This window comes from Chiloscyllium punctatum, chromosome 25, assembly GCF_047496795.1.
Source record: "Chiloscyllium punctatum isolate Juve2018m chromosome 25, sChiPun1.3, whole genome shotgun sequence".
NCBI classification, from domain to species: Eukaryota; Metazoa; Chordata; class Chondrichthyes; order Orectolobiformes; family Hemiscylliidae; genus Chiloscyllium; species Chiloscyllium punctatum.
This window is the reverse complement of record NC_092763.1, coordinates 23212436-23236047: the sequence shown is the minus strand read 5'-3', so window position 1 is coordinate 23236047 and position 23612 is coordinate 23212436. Positions and strand designations below refer to the sequence as shown.

The 23612-nt window shown below is 41.7% G+C and overlaps 1 protein-coding gene across 1 annotated transcript in view; it reads right to left on the bottom strand.

Annotated features, from left to right (window-relative positions):
- Positions 1-23612, bottom strand: part of LOC140495624 (sodium- and chloride-dependent neutral and basic amino acid transporter B(0+)-like) — a 40372-nt gene that overhangs the window by 10906 nt on the left and 5854 nt on the right. The window contains exons 4-10 of the mRNA XM_072594622.1: positions 21502-21633; positions 19163-19330; positions 13422-13560; positions 10093-10225; positions 8478-8618; positions 4885-5113; positions 1571-1696 (exon numbers count right to left, since the gene is read on the bottom strand). Of these exons, the coding sequence (XP_072450723.1) occupies positions 1571-1696; positions 4885-5113; positions 8478-8618; positions 10093-10225; positions 13422-13560; positions 19163-19330; positions 21502-21633 (1068 nt within the window). The remainder of the gene's footprint in view (positions 1-1570; positions 1697-4884; positions 5114-8477; positions 8619-10092; positions 10226-13421; positions 13561-19162; positions 19331-21501; positions 21634-23612) is intronic.

Sequence of the window (23612 nt, the reverse complement as noted above, 5' to 3'; positions counted from 1 at the left end):
GAAACAAATGAAAATTAAAATTGGATGGATTCTATAAATGATGGCTATTCTTGGTCATATTTCTTCTAATCCCTTGGCTTTCCCCAGAAGCTGGACTGGAGCAATGTGCCTGAAATCCATTAACCTCTCCACATCGTCAGATCCTGTTCTGAGCTGTTAGCGTCTTCACTTCTGAATCTGGTATTTTCTTAAGGATTGGGAATCGAGCGTGACCTGACTGAGTCAGTTAAAATGTTAAAAAAATTTGAGAGGTGACAAACAGTTTGTCTGGTGAGGGAATCAAGGACATGGAGTCGCAATTTTAAAATAGGAGATGGATTACTCAGGAAGAAAATCTGGAATTGTGTTTTATCACAAAAGTACTATAAATCTGGAACTCCATGCCCGCAAACTTGTGATTGCTGAAATAATTGAAGTTGTGTCGAATGAAATAGTCATGCCTTAGCATGGAAGGATAGCATCCAGGCATGTGAATTGAGGGGTGTGATTTATTTAGTCATAGAGTCAAGGAGATGTACAGCATGGAAACAGACCCTTTGGTCCAACCCGTCCATGCTGATGAGATATCCCAACCCAATCTAGTCTTATTTGCCAGAACTTGGCCCATATCCTTCTAAACTCTTCCAATTCATATACCCATCCATATACCTTTTAATGCTGTAATTGTACCAGCCTCCACCACTTCCTCTGGCAGCTCATTCCATACAAGACATTTTATATCTTTTTTCTCACACTCTAAACCTATGCCCTCTAGTTCTGGACTTCCCTACCCCAGGGAAAAGACTTTGTCTATTTATCCTAACCATGCCCCTCATGATTTCATAAACCTCGATAAGGTCAGCCCTAAGTCTCCGATGTTCCAGGGAAACCAGCCCCGGCCTATTCAACCTCTCCCTATAGCTCAAATCCTCCAACCCTGGCAACATCCTTGTAAATCTTTTCTGGACTCTTTTAAGTCTCACAACATTCTTCCAATAGGAAGGAGACCAAAAAAAGTCATTAGTAAACAGGATTAAGGAGAATCCGAAGGCTTTTAATACATAAAAAGCAAGAGGGTAGCCAGGGAAAAGGTTGGCCCTCTCAAGGACAAAGGAGGGAATCAATGTGTGGAGCCAGAAGAGACACATGATATGTGTTGTTATTCACCTAGGAGAAGGAATTGGTGGAGGATGATCTCAGGGAAAACAGCTCCAGCCTATTCAAACTCTCTCTATAGCTCAAATCCCCCAACCCTGGCAACATCCTTGTTGCCAGGGTTGGAGGATTTGAGCTATAGAGAGAGGTGGAATAGGCTGGAGCTGTTTTCCCTGAGATCATCCTCCACCAATTCCTTTCTTTTTCTGAACCCTTTCAAGTTTTACAACATCTTTCTGATCGGAAGGAGACCAGAATTGCACGCAATATTCCAAAAGTGGCCTGACCAAAGTCCTGTACAGCCAATTTGATTTGCTCTGGTGGCTAAATTCTTGCTATTCATGTGTTCATAATCAAACAATAGCGCAAAACACAAGTGACATAATCCTCTTTACATAGAAGTAGCGAAGTGAATGACGAAATTTGTCACTCTTACCTACAGTTGCAAATTGACTGTCGAGTCCCAGAGTGAACAGCATGATGAAAAATAAAACGGACCATAAAGGTGAAAATGGCAACTGTGTAAGGGCCTCTGGGTAGGCAATGAAGGCCAAACCGAAACCTGAACAGTGGATAGAATTGAAATGGAGAAATGAATGCAAATTAAAAGTGATAAACTGTATACTGAGGGTCATTTATTGAATTGGAAAATAAAAACCTTGTATTGTGGCATTGATCATTCCATAAGACAGTTTCAAAATGTGAAACTAAATGCAAAATTTAAAATCCAATAATAGTAATAAAAATAAGGCCTGTATCTTTCCAAATTCAGAGTGAGTTCGAGCATATGTGTGCAGAGACCTGGAGCTGGTTTTCCATTGCATTTTCTTATCTGGAACTGGAATGTGGCATAAAAGCCAAGATGAACTGTAGGCCACTTAATGGGGTTTTTCTGTATTGACACATTAACAAAAGTGTGGGCAGACCCATCCTCACCGCGCTCTGCCCTTCCTTTGCCTTGAGGTTAACACCAATAATTGGAGAAAATGATCTGATATACCCCAAGTTTCGAAGGTGCCCCATTGGCTGGGCCCCCAGCATAAGTTGTCAACACTTTCACTTATTCAGAGCTTAATAGTGGACAAATGTGACCAATGTGGCTGACTGCTTTACCAGGTGTTCAGCCTGGCTTCAGTCAGCAGGAAAATGCTGGAAACTATTATTAAGGAAATCTTAATGCCTTTGGGAAAGTATAGTCTGATTAGATCAAAGTCACCATGATTTAACAAAAGGGAAATCTGTTTTTGCAAGTGATGTGACTAATCAGGGAGATAAAGAGTCCTGTGTATGTTAGCCATCTCCATAGATAGACCAGTAATTACTGCTGCTATGTATGAAATACTTCATTTGTTAAACCTCTCATAACCATAGCACAGGAAGGATGGTGGATTAATGAGCCCTGTATTAATTACTTCCTAGAGTCTCGTCAAAGTATTTTGAGGTTTGCGTAAAGTTCTACCATACAATAATGCTTTTTATTATGTCTCGTGTTTCTGTTTGTAATCAGTTGTGATGTGGATCAGTGTCTGAAAGTCAGTGAAGCACTAGGTACAGAGTTCAGAAGGGAGGTGAATTCTGACCAAAAGCATTATGACTGGGGCTCATGTTAAACTTCTTTTTAAAAGGACTGAGGCAATTGTAATGAATCAGGGACACACATATACACATTGGGACAGATCAGAGGATATCAATCGAATGGTCACCACCACCACCACCAGATTCCCTCTTAACTCAACTTTCCTGGACAATGATCTGCAGACATGTGTGAGTGGCTTTTTTCCTTACCAAGTTACAAGTGTCACATCCATTGCTGGCGCTCAGTGGCCTACCACTAAGATCAGGGAAAGGCGACGTGCATGCGGGCTTGCTTCGCTAGGGTGGTGTTGCTAATCCCACAATTTGATCTGATCAAAGGCATTACCTTATATTGCTAAGGCACCAGGGTTGGAAAGGAAAATATCACAGTTATCAAGGACACAGCCAGGAAAGCATGACTTGACATGGGAAGACATATAGTGAATTAACCATCTCATTAATCAACTGGTGTTGTGCATATGGGTTATGGCTTAAAGCTTTAATAACAGATTACCACATGAAGTGAAGACTGTATCCAAAGTACGGTTCTTATCTCTAATACCTAAAGTATGGAGTCATGGTATAAAAAGGGCTGCATGGAAATGCCTGGGAATGAGAGACCAGTGAGCCTAATATCTGTGGTGGGTAAGTTGTTGGAAGGGATTCTGAGAGATAGGATCTACATGCATTTTGAGAGAGAAGGATTAATTAGGGATGGTTTTGAGTGTGGGATGTTGTGTCTCACAAATTTGAGTCTTTTGAAGGGGTGACCAATAGATGAAGGAAGAGCGGTAGATGTTATCTACAGGGACTTTAGCAAGGCCTTTGACAAGGTAACACATGGTGTTTGTTGGGTAAGGTTAAATTTCACAGGATACATGGAGAGCTGGCCAACTGGATACAAAATTAGCTTGAAGGTAGCAGTCAGAGAGTGGTGGTAGAGGGTTGCTTTTCAAACTGGAGGCTTGTGACCCGCAGTGTGCCTCAAGGATCAGTGTTCAGTACACTGTTATTTGTCATTTATATAAATGATTTGGATTAGACTTCACGAGGTATGGTTAGTAAGTTTGTGGATGACATCAAGATGAGTGGTACAGTGGAGAGTGCAGAGGTTATCTGAAAATGCAGTGAGATCTTTATCATCTGGGCCAGTGGGCTGAGAAATGGCAGATTGAATTTAATTCAGATAAATGTGAGGTGTTGCATTTTGATAGGACTTACACTGTCAATAGTAGGGCCCTGCGGAGTGTTTTGGACAAAAAAGATCTAGCAGAAAAGGTTCATAGCTCCTTGAAAGTGAAGTCACAGGTATACAGAGTGGTGAAGAACAATTTCAGCATACTTGCTTTCATCCGTCAGTGCACTGAGTATACAAGATGGAATGTCTTGTTACAGCTATACAATGTGAGGCCACATTTGGAGTACTGCATACAGTTCTGGTCGCCCTACTATAAAAAGGATCTAATTAAACTAGAAAGAATGTAGAAAAGATTTACTAGGATGCTACCTGGACTGGAAGGTTTGAGTTACAAGAAGAGGTTGGATCGGTTGGAACAGTTTTCCCTTGAGTGTAGGACTCTGAAGGGTGACCTTCCAGAGATCAATAAAATCATGAGAGGCATAGAAAACGTGGACAGCAGACAGCCTATCCCCATGGTAGACGTGTCTAAAACTAGAGGCCATAGGTTTAAGGTGAGAGGGGAGAGACACAAAAGGGTCCAGAGGGATAACTGTTTTCACACAGAGGGCAGTGAGTGTTTGGAATGGGCTGCCAGAGATAGTGGTGGGGATGAGTACAATTTTATCATCTAAGAAATATTTGGACAGATACATGAATGGGAAATGGACCAAAGACAGACAAATGGGATTAGCTTGAATTGTGAAAACTGAGCGGCATGGGCAAGTTGAGTTGAAGAGCTGTGCTGTCAACTTCTATCAATCTGTTACTTTAAAATAGCATGACTTCCTTTTTAGTAATCTTTTGGTCTTGAGATAATAGTGAATGAACATTAACAATAGTTTAATTGCCTGGAATTCAGAGATCTTTACTGATGTTTCAGAGATTGCACTTTGCTTACCCTGCTCACCACACACTCGCAAACATTGAGTAAAACAATCTCATCTCTTCATTTGAGAAAAACTGGAGCACAATACAGTAATTTGGAGTGCAGATACCTGACTGTGCAATCTCTGAGACAGGCTTGTCTTGCATATAAGCCATGTGTCCAAGGACGGAGAAGATGGTGAATCCAGCATACACACTCGTAGCACAATTAACAACACAGACAATGATTGTATCTGCGTAGCAGTTGTTGTGGAATTTGTTGTAGGATGACAGTGTTGTTAAGCCTCCCAAAGCTACTGCGAAAGAATAAAAGATTTGTGTTGCAGCATCTTTCCAGACCTGGGAAATAGAATGTAGAATAAGTCAACAGTGGGAGATTTGAGTTCAGTGCATTCCGTTGGTCAAACTATAGTAGCTGTGAGGAACATGGGATGATGTGAACATGGGTGAAGACTGCAAATGCTGGAGATCAGAGTCTAGATTAGTGTAGTGCTGGAAAAGCATAGCAGTTCAGGCAGCATCAGAGGAGCAGAAAAATCAATGTTTTGCCCGAAACATCAATTTTCCTGCTCCTCGGATGCTGCCTGACCTGCTGTGCTTTTTCAGCACCACTCTAATCTAGACCAGGAACATGGGATGTGCTGACTGGTTGAAGTTCACTCTGGATCATTGATAGCTCCACTGTAATAGGATAATTTTTCTGTCTCCCCTGTCTGATGACTGGGCAGCACACTGGCTCAGTGGTTAGCAAAGTTTCCTATAAGCACCAGGAACCTGGGTTTGATTTCAGTCTTGGGTGGCTGTCTGTGTGGAGTTTGCACATTCTCCTTATGTCTGTATGGGTTTGCTGTGGTTTCTCTCCCACAGTCCAAAGGATGTGCAGGTTAGGGAGATTTGCCATGGGGAAATGCAGATTTACAAGGGTGGGTTGGATTTGAGTGAGATGTTCTTTGGACGGTCAGTGTGGACTTGATGGACCAAATGGCCTGCTGCCACATTGTAGGTATCCAATGATTCTCCTGCCTGTTGCTAAACTACCTCCAAAGTTTTTGGTGCTTTCCATTGTAAGACATGTTTTCCAGACACTGTGTCAGTTCTTTATTTACAGAGTGCACACTGGAACCTAGTGACCATTACACTTTTATTAAAAGAAAAAGCTAGGCGACTGAGACAGATGATGCTTTGAAAGAATACTGGGAATGTAGAACCAATATGAAATGAGGAATTAAGAGGGCTAAAAGGGGTCATGAAATATCTTTAGCAAACAGGGATAAGGAAAATCCTAATGTCTTTTATTTATATATAAGGAGCAAGAGGGGAACCAGAGAAAGGGTTGGCCCACTCAAGGACAAAGGAGGAAAGTTATGCGTGGAGTCCGAGAAAATGGGTGAGATTTTTAATGTGTACTTTGTATCGGTATTCACCGAGGAGAGGGACATGACGGACGTTGAGGTTAGGGATAGATGTTTGATTACTCTAGGTCAAATCAGCATAAAGAGGGAGGAAGTGCTGTGTATTCTAAAAGGCTTTAAGGTAGACACATCCCCAGGTCCAGATGGGATCTATCCCAGGTTACTGAGGGATGCAAGAGAGGAAAATAAGTGGGGTCTTAACAGATACCTTTGCAGCATACTTGAACATGGGTGAGGTCCTGGAGGAATGGGGAATTGCTAATGTTGTCCCCTTAAGAATGGTAGCAAGGCTAATCCAGGTAATTATAGACCAGTGAGCCTGACGTCAGTGGTAGGGAAGCTGCTGGAGAAGATAGTGATGGATATGATCTATTTCCATTTGGAAGAAAATGGGCTTATCAGTGATAGGCAGCATGGTTTTGTGCAGGAAAGGTCATGTCTTACCAACTTAATAGAATTCTTTGAGGAAGTGACAAAGTTTATTATTGAGGGAAGGGTTGTAGGTGTTATATGCATGGATTTCAGTAAGGCGTTTGATAAGGTTCCCCATGGTAGGCTGATGGAGGAAGTGTTGCATGGGGTCCAGGTGTTCTAGCTAAATGGATAGAGTACTGGTTGGGTTGAGAGTAGTAGTGGAAGGGAGAACTATGACCAGTTGTGTTCCACAGGGATCCGTGCTGGGACCGCTGTTGTTTGTGATATACATAAATGATCTGGAGGAAAGTATAGATGGTCTGATTAGCAAGTTCGCAGATGAGACAAAAATTGTGGAGTAGCAGATCATGAAGGTGACTGTCAGAGAATGCAGCAGATCATACTAAGTTGATGTTTTAAAAATAAGTGGGTGGCACAGTGGCTCAGTGGTTAGCACTGCTGCCTCACAGCACCAGGTACCTGGGTTCGATTCCAGCCTCAGACGACTGTCTGCGTGGAGTTTGCACATTCTCCCTGTGTCTGCGTGGGTTTCCTCTGGGTGCTCCGGTTTCCTCCCACAGTCCAAAGATGTGCAGGTTAGGTGAACTGGCCATGCTAAATTGCCCATAGAGTTAGGTGCATTAGTTAGGCATAAACATGGGGAATGGTTCTGGGTGGGTTACTCATTGGAGGCTGAGTGTGGACTAGTTGGGCCGAAAGGCCTGTTTCCACTCTGTAGGAAATCTAATCAAATCTATAGACAGTTTGGAGAGTTGGGCGGAGAAATGGCAGATGGAGTTCAATCCGGGCAAATGTGAAGTGATGCATTTTGGAAGATCCAGTTGAAGAGAGAACTATACAGCAAATGGAAAAGTCCTGGGGAAAATTGCTGTACAGAGAGATCTGGCTGTTCAGGTCCATTGTACCCTGAAGGTGGCAGCATGGGTCAATAGAGTGGTCAAGATGGCATACGGCATGCTTTCCTTCATTGGACAGGGTATTGAGTATAAGAGTTGGCAGGTAATGTTACAGTTGGTTCAGCCACATTTGGAATACTAGGTACAGTTCTGGTCGCCACATTACCAAAAGGATGTGGATGCTTTGGAGACAGGATATCCTGGTATGGAGGACACTAGCTATGAAGACAGGCTGATTAGATTAGAATTATTTTCATTAGAAAGATGGAGTTTGGGGGGACCTGATTGAGGTCTGCAAAATCATGAGAGGTGCTTTTTCCCCAGCGTGGGGGACTCAATTAGAGGTCAAGAGTTCAAGGTGAAACGGAAAAGTTTAGGGGAGATATGCGTGGAGTGTTATTTACGCAGAGGGTGGTAGGTTCCTGGAACATGTTGCCAGTAAGGTGGTAGAGGCGGGCACAATAGATGTATCTAGACTGGTACATGAATGGGCAGGGAGCAGTAGGATACAGATCCTTAGATAATAGGTGACAAGTTTAGATAGAGGATCTGGACTGGCACAGGGTTGAAGGGCTGAAGGGCCTGTTCCTGTGCTGTAATTTTCTTTGCTCTTTGTATTCCTTTTTTAGATTATTACCTGTTCAGCACCACTGGTATGGGTTGTATAGTGGGTTTCACATTTATCCATTTAACCAACAACATCAAATAGTTCATACAAGTGAAGGGCAGTTCACTCTTGCACACTCCGAGCAGGGGATACAAAATCTCGTCAATGCCTTGATGTAAGACAAAGGCCCATAACGAAAATGTGATAGAAGCCAACTAAACAGTCAGATCTCACACTCACAGTTACCTTTTCACATTCTGCTGCCATCATTTCAAAATGAGTTACATATATATCAAAGTTAAAACAGTTTGACTGTGAAAGAGAGATGAAATTGATAATTCAGCGATGTTTACCTCAGCATTGGCCAGTTTGGAGATGTCTGACTGGCTTCCAATATAGTATTCGATTCCTTGATAGGCTCCCTCCAGGGTAAGCCCTTGGATCAGGAATATGGTTAGAACCAAATAAGGGAATATAGCAGTGAAATAAACCACCTGAACATGGAGAGATACTTGTTAGATTTTCCTGCATTTCTTATGCAACATTTACATGATGGGATCCAATTGACTGGAAAACTAATAGACTTGCAATCCAAGCAACAGACCACAGAGGAATGGGGAATAAACATTGAGTGTATTTGCAGCATGTTGTAACTGCATCTAAATACTTATTTACAACTCATACTAAGATAAAATCAAAATGTTTAGGGCTGAAGCAGATCATGTGACCAGTGACAAGGGTCACCATTTGAGATGTAGCTGAGGTAGAAATTATTTTTCACAGAGGTTTGTGAACCTTGAAACAGCTTTCCTCAGAAGATGGTAGAAGCAAAGCCTTTGAATAGTTTTGAGGTAAAGATTGATAGCTTCTTGATAAGTAAAAGATGAAAATGATTGGGTGTAAATGATCAACCACAATCATATTGAATGGTGCACCAACCCTGAGAGACCACGTCAAGGAGAAAGTGAGGACTGCAGATGCTGGAGATCAGAGCTGAAAATGTGTTGCTGGAAAAGCGCAGCAGGTCAGGCAGCATCCAAGGAGCAGGAGAATCGACGTTTCGGGCATAAGCCCTTCTTCAGGGCTTATGAAGAAGGGCTTATGCCCAAAACGTCGATTCTCCTGCTCCTTGGATGCTGCCTGACCTGCTGCGCTTTTCCAGCAACACATTTTCAGCTGAGAGACCACGTCACCTACTTTTCTTCCTAATTCAAATGTGCATTGGACTGTTCCTAGTTTGGTACTGTCCCACTTCTCCTGAGATATCCTTTGGGATTGAGGAAGACTTGCTTCCACTCCAGCTCAGTGGGTTCTGAGTTAATGGACAACTGGCAGAGGAATCGAGGCTTATCAGAGATGGGTGAGAACGCAGGATTCTAAATACAAAGAGATCAGTCATGACCTTATTGAATGGTGGAACAGGCTTAGGTGCTGATGATGTTTTCCTATTTTGCATCGGGGAGGCAAAGGCCTATTGGCATAATTGCTCGGCTATTAACCCAGGAAGTGTGCTTCTGTTCACAAGACCTGGGTTTGAATCCCCCCATAGCCAGATGATGGAATTTGAACAAAAATATTGAGAACTTACTCCTTATAAAACCATTGATGATTGTCAGGGAACCTGTCTGGCTCACTAGTATCTTTCAAAGAAGGAAATCTGCAATCTCCACATCCTCTGGCCTACATACGGCTCCAGATCCACAGCAGTATAGTTGCCAATTAGTGATGGGCAATGTGAATTTTGTTTTAAAATGGGGGTTCTTGCAAATGCTGCCACGTGTGAGGAAGGTGGTGCTCAAATGGGTTGGATGATTTGCCTATCAGGAGGCTTGCACACTCCCTTTGAGACTTCACACCTGCACATTCCCAATGATCATCTGAATGATTTAAAAACGATTGCAGTTTGTTCATATTTTATAGCAAAAAACTGGACATTGTTACCAAGTGATTCATCACTAATCATTTTACCTTTCCTGAAGATTTGATTCCTTTAAATAGCGCCGCCCCAACTGTGACCCAGGCTAGAAGCAGACAGAGGGCTAAATACCAGACTACCTTCCCAGTCTCATCCATTGAACTGGCACGGTCCAAAACCACTTTACTAAATAATTAACAAGACATATTTTATGTAAGATAATATTTGCAAGTATTGATACTGATACATAAAATACGTGTCGCCAGTAGGTGCTGGAAATGTGTTATTCCAAAACTCCAGGCATCAAGGAACAAGCTTGATAGATCTGCTGGCTATTTTTTCTATTTATCTGTATTATTTTATCTTTCATGTTCAATGCACATTTAAAAGACATCACAGCATCATAGTATATAATCTTAAGATATAAAGGTATAAAGTTCTAAAGGGAGAACGCATGGTTAACAAACGAGGTCAGGGAAAACATCGGACTTAAGGAAAAACCACATGACTGTGCAGAGAAGGTAGGTCAGACAATTGACCAGAATCTTAAAAATATCAGGAGATTTCTGCAGATTTCTAATTTCTATAGATATTTTAAAAAATAGGTAAAGCAAGTGTTGGCCCTTTAGTGAGTGAGATAGGAAGTTAACGGTGTTAATCAGTAAACGGCAATGCTTTGGCATATGTGTCAAAACAAATGTTTTGGTTCTGACTAAATTTCTAGAGGATATAACATTCTTTCCTATCTATCTTGGTGTCATTTGCAAATTTATACACCATTTCTTCACTCCCCTCATCTAAGGCACTGATATTACATTGTAAAAAGGAGGTTATTTCTGCATTATTACAAAAACATGAGGTAATCAGGAAGGGTTAGTATGATTTTGTTAGAGGAAAATATTCAGTGACATTCTTTGGAGGAGTAATAAGCTCTGGAGTTAAAGGAAAGCCTGTAGATATATTATTCATGGATCTCCAGGTTCTATTGTTAAGGTGCCACATCCAAGGTATTTGCAGGAAATAAAAGCCGGGGGTGGGGGGCACGGTGCATGGTAGCATGTTAGTATGGATAGAACATTTCTGAAGATGGGTCACTGGACTCAACCAATTAACTCTGATTTCTCTCCACAGATACAGTCAGATCTGCTGTGTTTTTCCAGCAATTTCTGTTTTTGTTTCTTATTTCCAGCACTTGCAATGCTTCGTTTTGTTCAGTATGCAGGTACAGTAGGTTATTAATGATATTGCGATGCTGTCATTTATTAAGAGAACAATTTAACATAAAAAATAAGAATGTCATGCTTCAGTTTTACAGGGAATTTTTAAGACTGAATCTTGGTTACTGTGTGCAGTTTGGTTTCCTTATTACTTACTAGAGACATTGGAGACAGTTCAGAGGAGATTTTCCACCTGTATGACTGGGTTTAACGTGTTGTCTTATAGGGAAAGATTATACAGCTAGCTTTATTTCTATTGAATGTTTGAAGAGTTAACAGTGACTTGATGGGACTGTGTAAGATTCTTATTGATCTTGACAAGGTGGATGTGGAAAAGATGTTTCTGCTCCTGTGTCAGTCCAGAATTCAAGGACATTGTTTTAATATTAGAGGTTACGATTTTAGGACAGTAATGTGATTTTTTTTTCTCTCTGAGAAGGCTGTGCAACTTGGAACATGGTAAAGGCAGGGTTGTGAGTATTTTATGATGGAGGTCAATAGAATTTTATTATGCAGGAGAATCGAGGGACCTTGGGGGTAGATGAGAAAGAGGCATTCAAAACACAACCAAATCAACCATTATTAAAAGGTGGAGCAGACTTGGAAGGTCAAATGGCTCACATCTACTTAATTTGTAAGTTCATAAGCCTCATACCTCACCTTGCCTCAGTTTACTTGGAGCATTACTCTCAACTTGAAGCATGTTTTTCTGTTGTAACCTAATACACTAATGCTGGCCCAGACACTTATGTGCCTAGGAATGTAATGTTTATATATCACAGTTAGTTGGAATAAACATTTATGGATATTTAATACATTATCCAAACACAGTTTATTTTCTTTTTAATGCAACATATTATAATCATTGCCAGATCAGGTAAATTCCTCTGAAGTGTTTTAGTCTAAAACACTCACACCAGATCTTCAGACATAGTAGTTACTAATCTAGCAGTCAAGTATCTGGTCAAGACTTCAGCTCTAAAGTTTTTGACACAGGCGAGCAGAATCTTAAAAGGAAGGAAACCATTTAATAGGCTTTGTTTCAAAAGGACTGAAAAGTAGCAACTTTTTGCTAAATCTCTGTCAACACTTGGTTCCATTCTTGAATAATACATGTAATTTTGGTCAGCATATTACAAAAGAAAAGAAACTGGGAGGGTCTGGAGATGGAGCAAAGAAGATTTACAAGGATGGGATCAGAAAGATGGGAGTGCTTATATCAGTAAAGAATTGACTGGTTGTTTTTTTTCTCTCTCTTGAATTAAAGAAATGCAGAAAACCCTCAGGGTAGTATCTTAGGCTGATTTAACATTGACTTTCCCACCATTATGACGTGAGATATTTGTTAATGATTGCAAGCGCTGTGATCTATATCTTAACTCATGGCCAGTTCAGTTCATCACATCCTCAACACCTTATGTGGCTGAGGGTCAATTTCTGTTTGATAATGTTTCTGTGAAGCTTGGTACATTTATTTGCATTGAAAATACTTATAAAGTCAATTCTAGCCTATTGTTTAGCTCTATTTGCATTTCCTTAACCTATTGGTTTATTTTACTGCCACTCCCACAGGATCTGAGCGTACACACTAGCTTGGATGCTAAGTAACATATAACATCTGTGTCACACACATTGATAGCAATGAGCTTTTCAAATGTTAAAGTCCCTTCTGAAAGTATGTTGTTTGGCATTGTCATAATTGAGTAACCCACCATTAGTACTCTAAGGGCTATCACTGACCAGAAACTAAACTTGGCCAATCAAAAATGCCAAAGCAAATACAATGCCAATTATTTTGCAGAAAATGACTCAACTCTTAACACTCTAAAGATTCTCTACCACTGAAAAGTCACAAGCCTTCAGTTATATACTGGAATATTCTTCAGTTGCTCGAAAGCATACAGAAGGAATCACATTTAAAAAGCTCCAAATTATCTGGGATAAATCAATTCCTTTGATGTGCATTCCATCCATCAGATTGTATTAATGAAAGGGCCCCTATTGTAATGTTCTTTTGTAATAAGTCTATGATGTAAATTATACCTTTTAATGAAATCAAACAGCTTCTCTTATTAAACAGGACATTCACGAACTACCCTTCCCAAGAGGACTTACTGGCCCAGCTGTGAAGTTATAGGTGCAGCACTCTGCAACAATGTACTTACTCCCAGTATTGCTCACTCGGACCCTGGTGAGGAACAGGGATTTCTGATCCACTTGGACAAGTTTTATTGTTCGCCTGCAGCCACATTGCATTAACAATTTCAAAGTATCCACCATCCTGAGTGAGATTGCAGAGTGGATCTGGAAAATGGGTAATGTATTTTAGAATTATTGATTGGAAATCTGATCACAATGCACCTCAAAGGATGACATGAATAACACTATCCCACCTTCAATTTCTCTCCAAAGTCCTTGGAAGATATTGTTCCTTCCACATCCTTGGTGATCCTTTCCAGAACTCCATGTTTGAACCCCTCTGATCAGATTCCTTCCCTGTCACAGTATCAAACATTTTCTTACAAAAATATCTAATCTGATGGTGTGCAACCTTTGACTTCCTTGCATCACAAAAACCTTCTAATACTTCCACACTACTATCCAGCAACATCAAAGACACAGTGTTGGATTACACATGTATACCAATGCCACCCAACTCTATTTCACCACTATCTCTACCAAATCCTCCTTTTTTTAAACTGAATGCTCAGCCTGCTCCCCTGAAATCCAATACTGCAACGAGAGAAATATCCGCCAACTGAATCTGGGGAAAGTGTAACCACTTTTCCTTAGCTCCACTACATTAACTGGACATGGACTTGATCCCTCTCCCTGGTAACCATTTGAGGTTAAAGAACTTTAACAAAAACTGAAATTGCTGGAGAAACTCAGCAGGACTGGCAGTATCTGTGAAAAGAAAGCAGAGTTAATGTTTTGAGTTTGGTGACTCTTCATTAGATGTTTGTAACTTTGGTGTCATCTTTGACCCTGAGATGAGCTCTAGCCTCTATCTGTGCCATTTCTAATCTCACATTTTGCTACCTTTGTAATATCCTTTAACTTTCATTCTGACTCAGCATAGCTACCGCTGAAACCCGCCTTCATGCCTTTGTTATGTCTGCTTATGATAGTTTCAATGCACCTCTGGCTAATATTAGAATCTTAGAAACTTGGAAGCACTCTGAGATGGAAGGAGGTTAGCAGGAAGCAATGTTTCCAAACTGTTTCTCTCTGTGACCCCACTTTGAGACTTGAGAAGAGTGTTGGTTCCCCCAGTGAGAACTCAGACAGCAGGAGGACAGATGCACAGTTGCTATAACTTGGTCAGTGATCCACATTGGCCATTGGTATACTCCAGCTCAGTCATTAGATTAGATTAGATTACTTACAGTGTGGAAACAGGCCCTTCGGCCAAACAAGTCCACACCGCCCCGCCGAAGCGCAACCCACCCATACCCCTACATCTACCCCTTACTGGATCTTACTGGAGGTGCAGACTTCCAAGTAGAAACGTGTTTGGCCATGCCTCCCCCCACCCCTCCCTCCCCCCACGTCACATCTGAGTGACACACATCGAGTGGGTATCGACCAAACAACCTTGTTTAAAAAAAACTTCACAAAAACTTTCAAAGCTTTTCAGTTTTTGGATGTTCGAATAACGGATCTTCTACCTATACTGTATCCCCGGTTTTATTAATAAGGGCATGGAGGGCAAAATACGTTGCACTTAAGCAAACCAGCTTGGCCTCACCTGGAGTATTGTGTCAACTTCGGGGTGCCATACTTCAGGAAGAAGGTGAAGGCGTTGGAATCATAGAACTTTACAGTACCAAAGGAGGCCGTTTGATCTATTATGTTATCACTGGCTTCCGAAAGAGACTGCAGAAAAGGTTCACATTTCCCATGATGAGGAATTTTACTTATGGCGTCAGATTGGAGAAGGTAGGACTGCTTTCCTTGAAGAGAAAAAGTGAGGTCTGCAGATGCTGGAGATCAGGGTCGAAAAGTGTAGCATTGGAAAGCACAAGCCAGTCAGGCAGCATCCAAGGAGCAGGAGAGTCAACACTTCAGTCACAAACCCTTCATCACGAATGTGGAGGGACTGAGGGGAAGGGGGCTGAGAGATAAATAGAAGAGTGGGGTTGGGGTGCGGGGAAGGTGTCTAGGCAGGCAATATTTAGATGCAGGTGATGGGTGTTGGTTATAGGTCGGAGGGGAGGGTGGAGAGATAGCGGGAAGGAAGATGGACAGGTAGGACAGTTTCTGTGATTACAGGGTGGAGATGCAGGAAGTGGACGAGATATGCTGGAGGGCATTGTTGATCACTAGGGAAGGGAAACTGTGGTCCCTGAAAAAGGAGGCCATCTGGGATGTTCTGGGGTGGAATTGCTTCTCCTGGGAACAGATACAGCAGAGATGGAGGAATTGGGAGTAAGGGATAGGGTTTTTACAGGAGGTGGGGTTGGGAGGAGGTGTAGTCCAGAGAGCTGTGGGAGTTGGTGGGTTTGAAGTAGATGTCCGTGCTGAGTCGATCGGTGGAGATGGAGAGGTCCAGGAAGGGGAGGGAGGTGTCTGAGATTATCCAGGTGAATTTAAGGTCAGAGTGGAAGGTGTTTCGTGAAGTTACTGAACTGTTCAATCTCGTGGAAACACAAGATGGCGCTGATACAGTTATCAATATAGTGGAGGAAAAGGTGGGACATGGTGCCGGTGTAGCTGTGGAAAATGGACTATTCTATTGTTTTCCCTGAAGACAAGGAATCTAAGGTGAGGTATTCAAAATTATAAGGGTTCTGGACAGAGTAGGGAGGGAGAAAAGTATTGTACAACCTATATACCTGGATGCAAGGATGTGTTCAATTCTGACCAGTAAATCTTGCATTTGTGTGTTACTAGTTGGAGTAATTTCTGAAAACTGCTGGAATGCAGTTCCTGACTTCTTCCAACATGACCTTTACTGGAACTGTTGGATTTATAGATTCCAATATTCACACCACCCGTATCTCACAGTTTGAAGTCATTTTTCAAGCAGCCGGCGCTGCAGGGTTTATTTCGGTGTGTAATACTTGGCTCTCCTTCTGCGTGACAAAAGGGGGTGTTTGTACATGGAATGAAATATCCCCCATGTGTGAAGGTACAGCTGACAGGCGGGATAAGCTTATTTTATTTTAGCTCGTCTGTAGGCCACAATCTCTTTTGTTACCCCCTGTGTTAAACCTGAGCTGTATAGATCAGGGATGGTTTTGATCAGTGACAGCTTCCTCAAAGTGTTGACATAACTGAGCATGTTACCACCCTCTAATCTTCAACTACATTTATTATTTTGCATAACTGCTAAACCCAACTGAACTACAATCACTATCAATAGGGTTCCCCAACCTCTGCTGTTCCCCAGCATCCTAATGGCATCTGTTAAAATCAAATCCAGACATACCCTGTTACATCTTTGGCAAAAAGGTGTTTGCCAAATGCAACGAAAAATCTGACAAAGGGTCACTGGACTCAAAAATTTAGCTCTGCTTTCTTGACAGACCTGCGGAGTTTCTCCAGCATTTTCTGTCCATGCTTCCGGTCTCCAGCATATGTAGTTGTTTTATTCAGTGTTTAATTCATTGCCACATCACATCCAACTCAAAGACGTTCAGTTCCTCTTCATCAGGATTTCCATGTAAATTTTTCATTTTGTTCACCATCGTTACTTCCATTTTCTCTCCCTATATTTGATCAAGTATTTGCCAAAACTTGCCTCCACAGCCATATCTCACTCCCCAATGACTGCCTCTGTCTCAGACATGGACTCCAATTGAAACTTCATTCTTTGTGTTTTGAATCCACCTGGGATCACAGGTATCTTCGTGATGTACTATGCTCCTCAGACATCTGTTCTTATTGCATCCTGAGATCCACATTCAGTGCTTTATGCCACCATATGTACACTCTCCACCTCTCTGTCTCCTTCAGCACTACCTTACACGAGCTCAGAGTTGCCCTGTCACTCTTCAGCCTGTTCAACGTTAGAACAAGAAACATTTCCTCTTCCTTTCAAGCTTTAAGGCACTCAAACCTCATCATCTCAGAGGTCCCCGAGCCACTCTGGAATGTTGCTCCCATCCCCTTCCCTTTGACTCCATCCCTTCCCCTAACCTCACCTCTTGTTGAGTATTTACTATCCCTCCTGACCTTCCACTCTGATGCTGAATGTTCTGTACTCAGCAAAGGTCACAGTTTTATCCTTTTGAATTTTGGGTTGGACTCCTCTTCCATCGCCTTTGTGTCTGTGTCCATTTCTTTGGACAAGAGTCCTCTCCCTGCTCCACAGACCCCTTTACCTGCCTCCAATACACCCCCTTCACCTATACTCCTTTTAACTGTGCTTGACCTGCTTGCTGAGATATGTCAAGATGACACTGGTCAGCTTACTGTCACCGCTCCCTTCACCCAGTCAAACAGATCTCCCTCTGAACTCCAAACTCTCAGATCCAGCACTGACCTTTGTCAGCAAGACAATTGGGAAGGGTGGTGCTGTTGTTGTCTGGCAGACTAATCTTTAAATTGCATAGCTGACTGCCAGCCCTCAGACACCCCATCCTATCTCCCTCTGGACTACGACCCCACCATGGCACATCAGATCAATGACGGCCACCAACCACATACCATCTTGGTTTCTCAGTCTCCCAGCTCTACGTCCCCCAAGCCTGCACAGCCCGCTTCTATCATCACCCCAAAATTCTCAAGCAGGACTCTCTGGCAGCAGACCCATTGTTTCTGCCTGTTCCTTTCCACACGGAACTCACTTCATCCTACCTTAATTTCTCTCCCCATAACCAGTCCCTTTCCACTCACATGTGTGATTCTTCTGGTGATTTACATCAGTTTCAAAATGTTCAGTTTGCTAGCACCAGCTGCCTCCTCTTCACTACGGAAGTGAAATCCTCAATTTGAACAACCTCTCAGTTCTAATAAAGGATTCTAGACATGCTTCCCTTTCCACAGATGCTGCCTGACCTGTTGAGTTTCTCCAGCACTTTTTGTCATTGTATGAGAAGTCTGCACCTTTGTATACCTTTTTAGACTGGCTTATATCAGTTATCATCAGTTAACGTAGTTGAAATCCCCTCCTGTTGTTACCGTGCTAATATCTAGCACCCGATTTATTCAGAGAGGTGGCAAGAGGCTCACAGTAAACTCAGCAAATTCCACGCACAGTTTGCGAGATCCATTTCCTTTTAAAAGAGATTGCTTGCTGTCCGAGCTCAAGAAATTCAGCAAGTTCATTTTGGCACAGACTGTGTTAGATCAGGTTGTTTGGACAGGTAACAGTAGCAAGGATGTCACACAACATTACACTTCAGCGATTCAAATGAAGCTGGCTGGTAAAGTTATTGTTGCCAATCTCCCAATTGTTCAGAGGAAGATTAAGGAACTCACTAGTTATAACAGAGGCATAGAATCTCCATTTTCTCAATCGTGCTCCGAATAGCTAAAGCCACCCAGCCCTGGTGTGATTCGAGTGAAACCTCCTGTGCATCCTCTCTAAGGCCTTGGCATTCTTTCAAAACCATTGAGCCCAGAATTGGCTACAAAACTCCAACTAGGGCCCTAAACAGTGTTTCGGAAAAGTTGAGATTAAGTTTTCCCAGAATTTAGTGCCACCCTGTAAAGGTAGGATGGCAGATGGGTGAGGTGCGATGTTGGATGGGTCAGTGAGGCTACTGCCTACCTGTCTCTGATGGAACTAAATTGGGAGGAGAGTAAATGTTGGCCTGCCTATACACCATTTGTCTTACAGATGCCTCAAGCAGCCAATCAACAGAACTGTGTTTCCAAACATTGTCATCTGCAGGCTCTTCCCTGGAGAGTCCTGTCTTACAAATAACCAGAATTTACAGAATGGAAGGCACATTACCTTTTCCAGTCTTGCTGCATGTTTCATCTGCTCCCCACCAACTGAAGCAGTCTGCCCATGGCAGGGGTGACTGGAAGGAAGCAAACAGGTAGTACAGACTGTAGGCGAGGATGCAATTGTAGTAAATAGCCACCAGAGTTGACACAAGGACCATGGTGATGCCCACACCTATAAATAGGGAGAAAAAGAGAACCTCAGTCGATAATTTGTATAATGCATGTTCCAGTGTATTATGAACTTTCAGTCAATATTTTAAATATTGTGAGTTGTGAAAGGGGCATAAGGATTCAAGATATAGATTGATTAAGTGAGTGGGCGAAGATCTGGCGTATGAAGTTTATTTCAACTAAAGAAACAAGAAGTGTGCTATCTTTCTTTATTCATTTACTGGATGAGGGTGTCGTTGGCTCGGTAGCATTTATTGCCTATCCCTAATTATCCAGAGGATAGTTAAGAGTCAACCACATTGCTGTGGGTCTGGAGTCACATGTAGGCCAGACCAGGTAAGGATGGCAGTTTCCTTCCTTAAAGGATGTTAATGAACCAATTGGGTTTTCCATCAATGGTTTCACGGTTACCTTTAGACACTTAATTTCAGATTTTTTTCAAAAGTTCAATTAAAGTTTTACCATGGTGGAATTTGAACCTGGGTCCACAGAATGTAATCTGGGTTTCTAGATTAACAGTCCAGCAATAATATCACTAGGCCTAGGCCCCCCGATGGTGGGAGGTTGGTGTAGAGCTCTAAAATATAGAGCGAGATATGGGTATCCTAGTGCATAATGTACAGAAGGTTTGTACTTGCAGGTAAAGCAAGTACTCAGGAAAGCTAATAGAATGCTGTGGATTACTGAAAGGGGAATTGAATTCTAGAGTATGGACATTTTGCTTCAGTTATTGTGTGTATTGCTAAGACCACATCTGGAGTACTGTGTGCAATACTGTACTGTACTTACAGAATATGTTAATGTTCTGGAAATGTTTACTAGATTACTACTTTAAATGAGTGGATTGCCTTCTGAGGAAAGGCTAGACAGGCTAGGCCTGTATCCTCTGCAGTTCAGAAAAGCCAGGGGTGACTTATTTTAAACATTTAAGATTCTGAGAGGAATTGGGCTTGGCTGTCAAAAAGATGTATCTTCTTATGCGAGAATTCAGAACTATCGGCCAAAGTTTAAAAATAAGGGGGTATCTAGTGAAGACTGACATGAGGAAAATATGTTTTCCTCAGAGAGTGGTGAGTCTCTGGAATATCCTTCCACAACAGGCAGTGGGTACAGAATCTTCAAATATTTTGAAGGCAGAGGCAGACAGTTTCTTGATTACCAAGGAGATGAAAGATTATCGGGGGTGTGCATAGAAGATATGAGCAGGAGTAGGCCATTTGATCCCTCAAGCTTGCTCCACCATTCATTTCGATCATAGTAGAACATTGAGCTCAATGCCCTAACCCTGCCCTCTCCCTGTTTCTCTTAATCTCTTTAGCCATCAGAGCTACATCAGGTTCCTTAAAATCTCATAATGCTTTGGCCTCAAGCATCTGCCGTGATAATGAATTCCACAGGCTCACTGTTCTCTGGATGAAGAAATCTTTCCTTATCTCAATCCTAAAAAGGTTTAGCTCTTATACTTAAACTATAGTCCCTGATTCTGGACTCCCCCAACATTGGGAACATTTTTCCTGCTTCTAACCAGTCTAGATCCTCCCCACCCTGCCCCTACACCTCATTCTTCCGAACTCCAGGCAATAAAATGCTAACCATTTCTCGTCATACATCAATTCTGCCACACAAAGGATTGATTTGATAAACCTTCACTTTACTCCGTCTATACCAACAACATCTTCAGATAAGGAGACCTAAACTGCACACAATATTTCAAATGTGGCCTTACCAATGCCCTGCTTAATTGCAGCCAGACCACTTTGTTTCTGTCCTTGAACCCTCTTGCTTTGAAGACCAACATGCAGTTTTCCTTCTTTAATGCTTGGTGTGCCTGATGCTATCATTGTTTTCTAAGTCCTCTGCCGTAAAATCTTTGATAGGTTTTTCTAGCATTTTTCCCAGAATCAGACTCTTAATTTCCTACTTTCCCCCTCCCTCCCTTTTTAAATGGTGGGATTACACTAGTTACCTTCTAATCTGCAGGCACCACTCCAGAGTCTAAACAAATCTTGGGAGATGACCACCAATGCATCCATTATTTCAAGGGCCAATTCTTTAAGAATGTAGAGACAAGGTTAAAATCACAGAATGGTGGAGAAAGGCCAAGTAGCCTATTCTTTGTCTCTTGTTTGCATGAATTGCTGGCAAGTGTGTGTTTGCTGAATAAACATTAACCTTGTAGGATTGGCACAGCTTTCCAAACTCCAATAGGCCCAAGACTGGCAAACTGCCCGAATGAGCATTCCAGGAAAAACAGGGGTATCCCAGCAAATACCATCATGATGATGTAAGGAATAATGAAGGCACCTGGAAAACAGAGCAGAGGAAATCAAGACAGAATGTTTGCATTTTAGACTGAAAGGGTTTGTTTGGATAAATTTGGTGTTGGAAGTCCACTCCAAAACAAATATTGTGTTTAAATCCCATGGCACAGTGGTCTTTCTATTTTCCTTCCTCAACCCAACAACATCCACCCGTCAATCACTCATACATCCCTCCCTAACCCCTGTCACTATGCAACACTGACAGTGCCTCAAATAACTGGTTTGTTTCTTGATTCTGAAATGGAATGCTGTAGAGGTTTGGGATCTAGTTCAGTTGTACTGTCTCACTCCCGTACTGACAGGGCTGAAGCCCACAAAGCAGTTACTTGTGACCAAGTGGTTTTAAAGAGATTCGTCATGGAGGTGACTGGAATGTGAACAGACTGAGTGCTTTACAGTGGGAGCCTTTTGTATGGTTTCAACACGGGGCATAGCACTAAGGTAATGTCCACAGCATTTCCTCACTTTAAAGGATATATTTTAGCATCAAAAAGGCACCAACCAAGACTAGCTAAAAAGAAAAAAAATCCAAATATAGAGAATCCTGAAAACAAAACAAGAAAATTTAAACAAATAGCAACACCGATTCCAAAACATTCACAGAAATTTTAAAAACGTTCCTAGATCTGTATTGACTTGAAATTAAGATTAATTTACGACAGATCTCTCTCTCATACTTATCTTCACAAAGCCTTTATTATATTTGGAATTTCTCCAGTGAGACACTAACCAGTGCCCAAAAGAGACTATTCATTATAATCCTAACAAAATGGCCAGGCAGCCAATGGGATCTTTTGTACCCCAATTTTCAATTACTTTTTCTTAGCCTCCCCACCGAGAGAATTCTTTACTTCGATGTCATTCGACTGCTGAGTGAACCTCTCAAATATCAAATCTAATATTGACCTTGCTTTTGTACACCTGCTGTGCAGCTGTAACATGGTATACCTCACTCTGTTCAATCACCCAATAATCTTTGGATATTATGATCTGCCCGTACTGTTCGCAAATGAGAACTTCTCAATGTAGTTAGGTAAATGTGACAACAATAAATCAAATCAAATCAAATTATTATGATTCATTATAAGCTCCTCATTTTATCTTTCATTAGAGATCGAAGTTTACCATGATGATCATTTACTTAAAGATATTTTTAATATGTAGAACATGAAGTGGAGAGAAGTGATCCAGGAACCAGTTTTAGCATTGTTTCGAGAATTGCTTTATACTGTTTCTGATTTGGTTTTGGTCCAAACAGTTCGAGTTATGTATCGCCTACTGTCTCTGTTCTGTCAACCGCCTGTTGAAATCAGCTAGTGGCCCTATAACATAGCCTGGATCAAATTTGACAACAAAGTTCAATTCTTATTCATTAAGGACTTGAAAAGCCTGCAAAGTCTGGCCTTGTTATGCCATGTTCAGGCCTTCTAGATAATGAACTCTCAAATCTCATTCCATACCTGCAGAGGTACATTGAAAGGGAATGCTCTGATTAGCACAACACTGACAGAAAGTGAGCAATGCAGAGAAGTGCACTATGGGTGTAGATATTACAGATAAGACAATGGAGTAAGGGTGGCATAGATAACAGAGGAAGCACAGATGGTAGTCTATGTTACTGCAAGAGTCAGACATCTCGCCATGTTGGATAGACATCAAATGAAAAATCTTAGGCTCACAAAAAGGTCTACGACTGACACATATTCCTGAAACCCTGTCTGAAGACAACAAAATGGATTGTATTGTGGACAGCATGGAAAATCAATATTACCAATGTTAATGCCAACTAATCATTGCAAATTCAAGCTTCCCATCACTATCTTGGCAGGTTCAGTAGTGTTATATCATTCCTGTTTCTAGTATCTCTGAGACTCTGTTTAATACCTAGATTGCCTTTGAATCTTTCCCTTTTTGTAATATAAAAGAAGCCTCTTCCTTTCTACCTTAATCAATGCAAAGGCT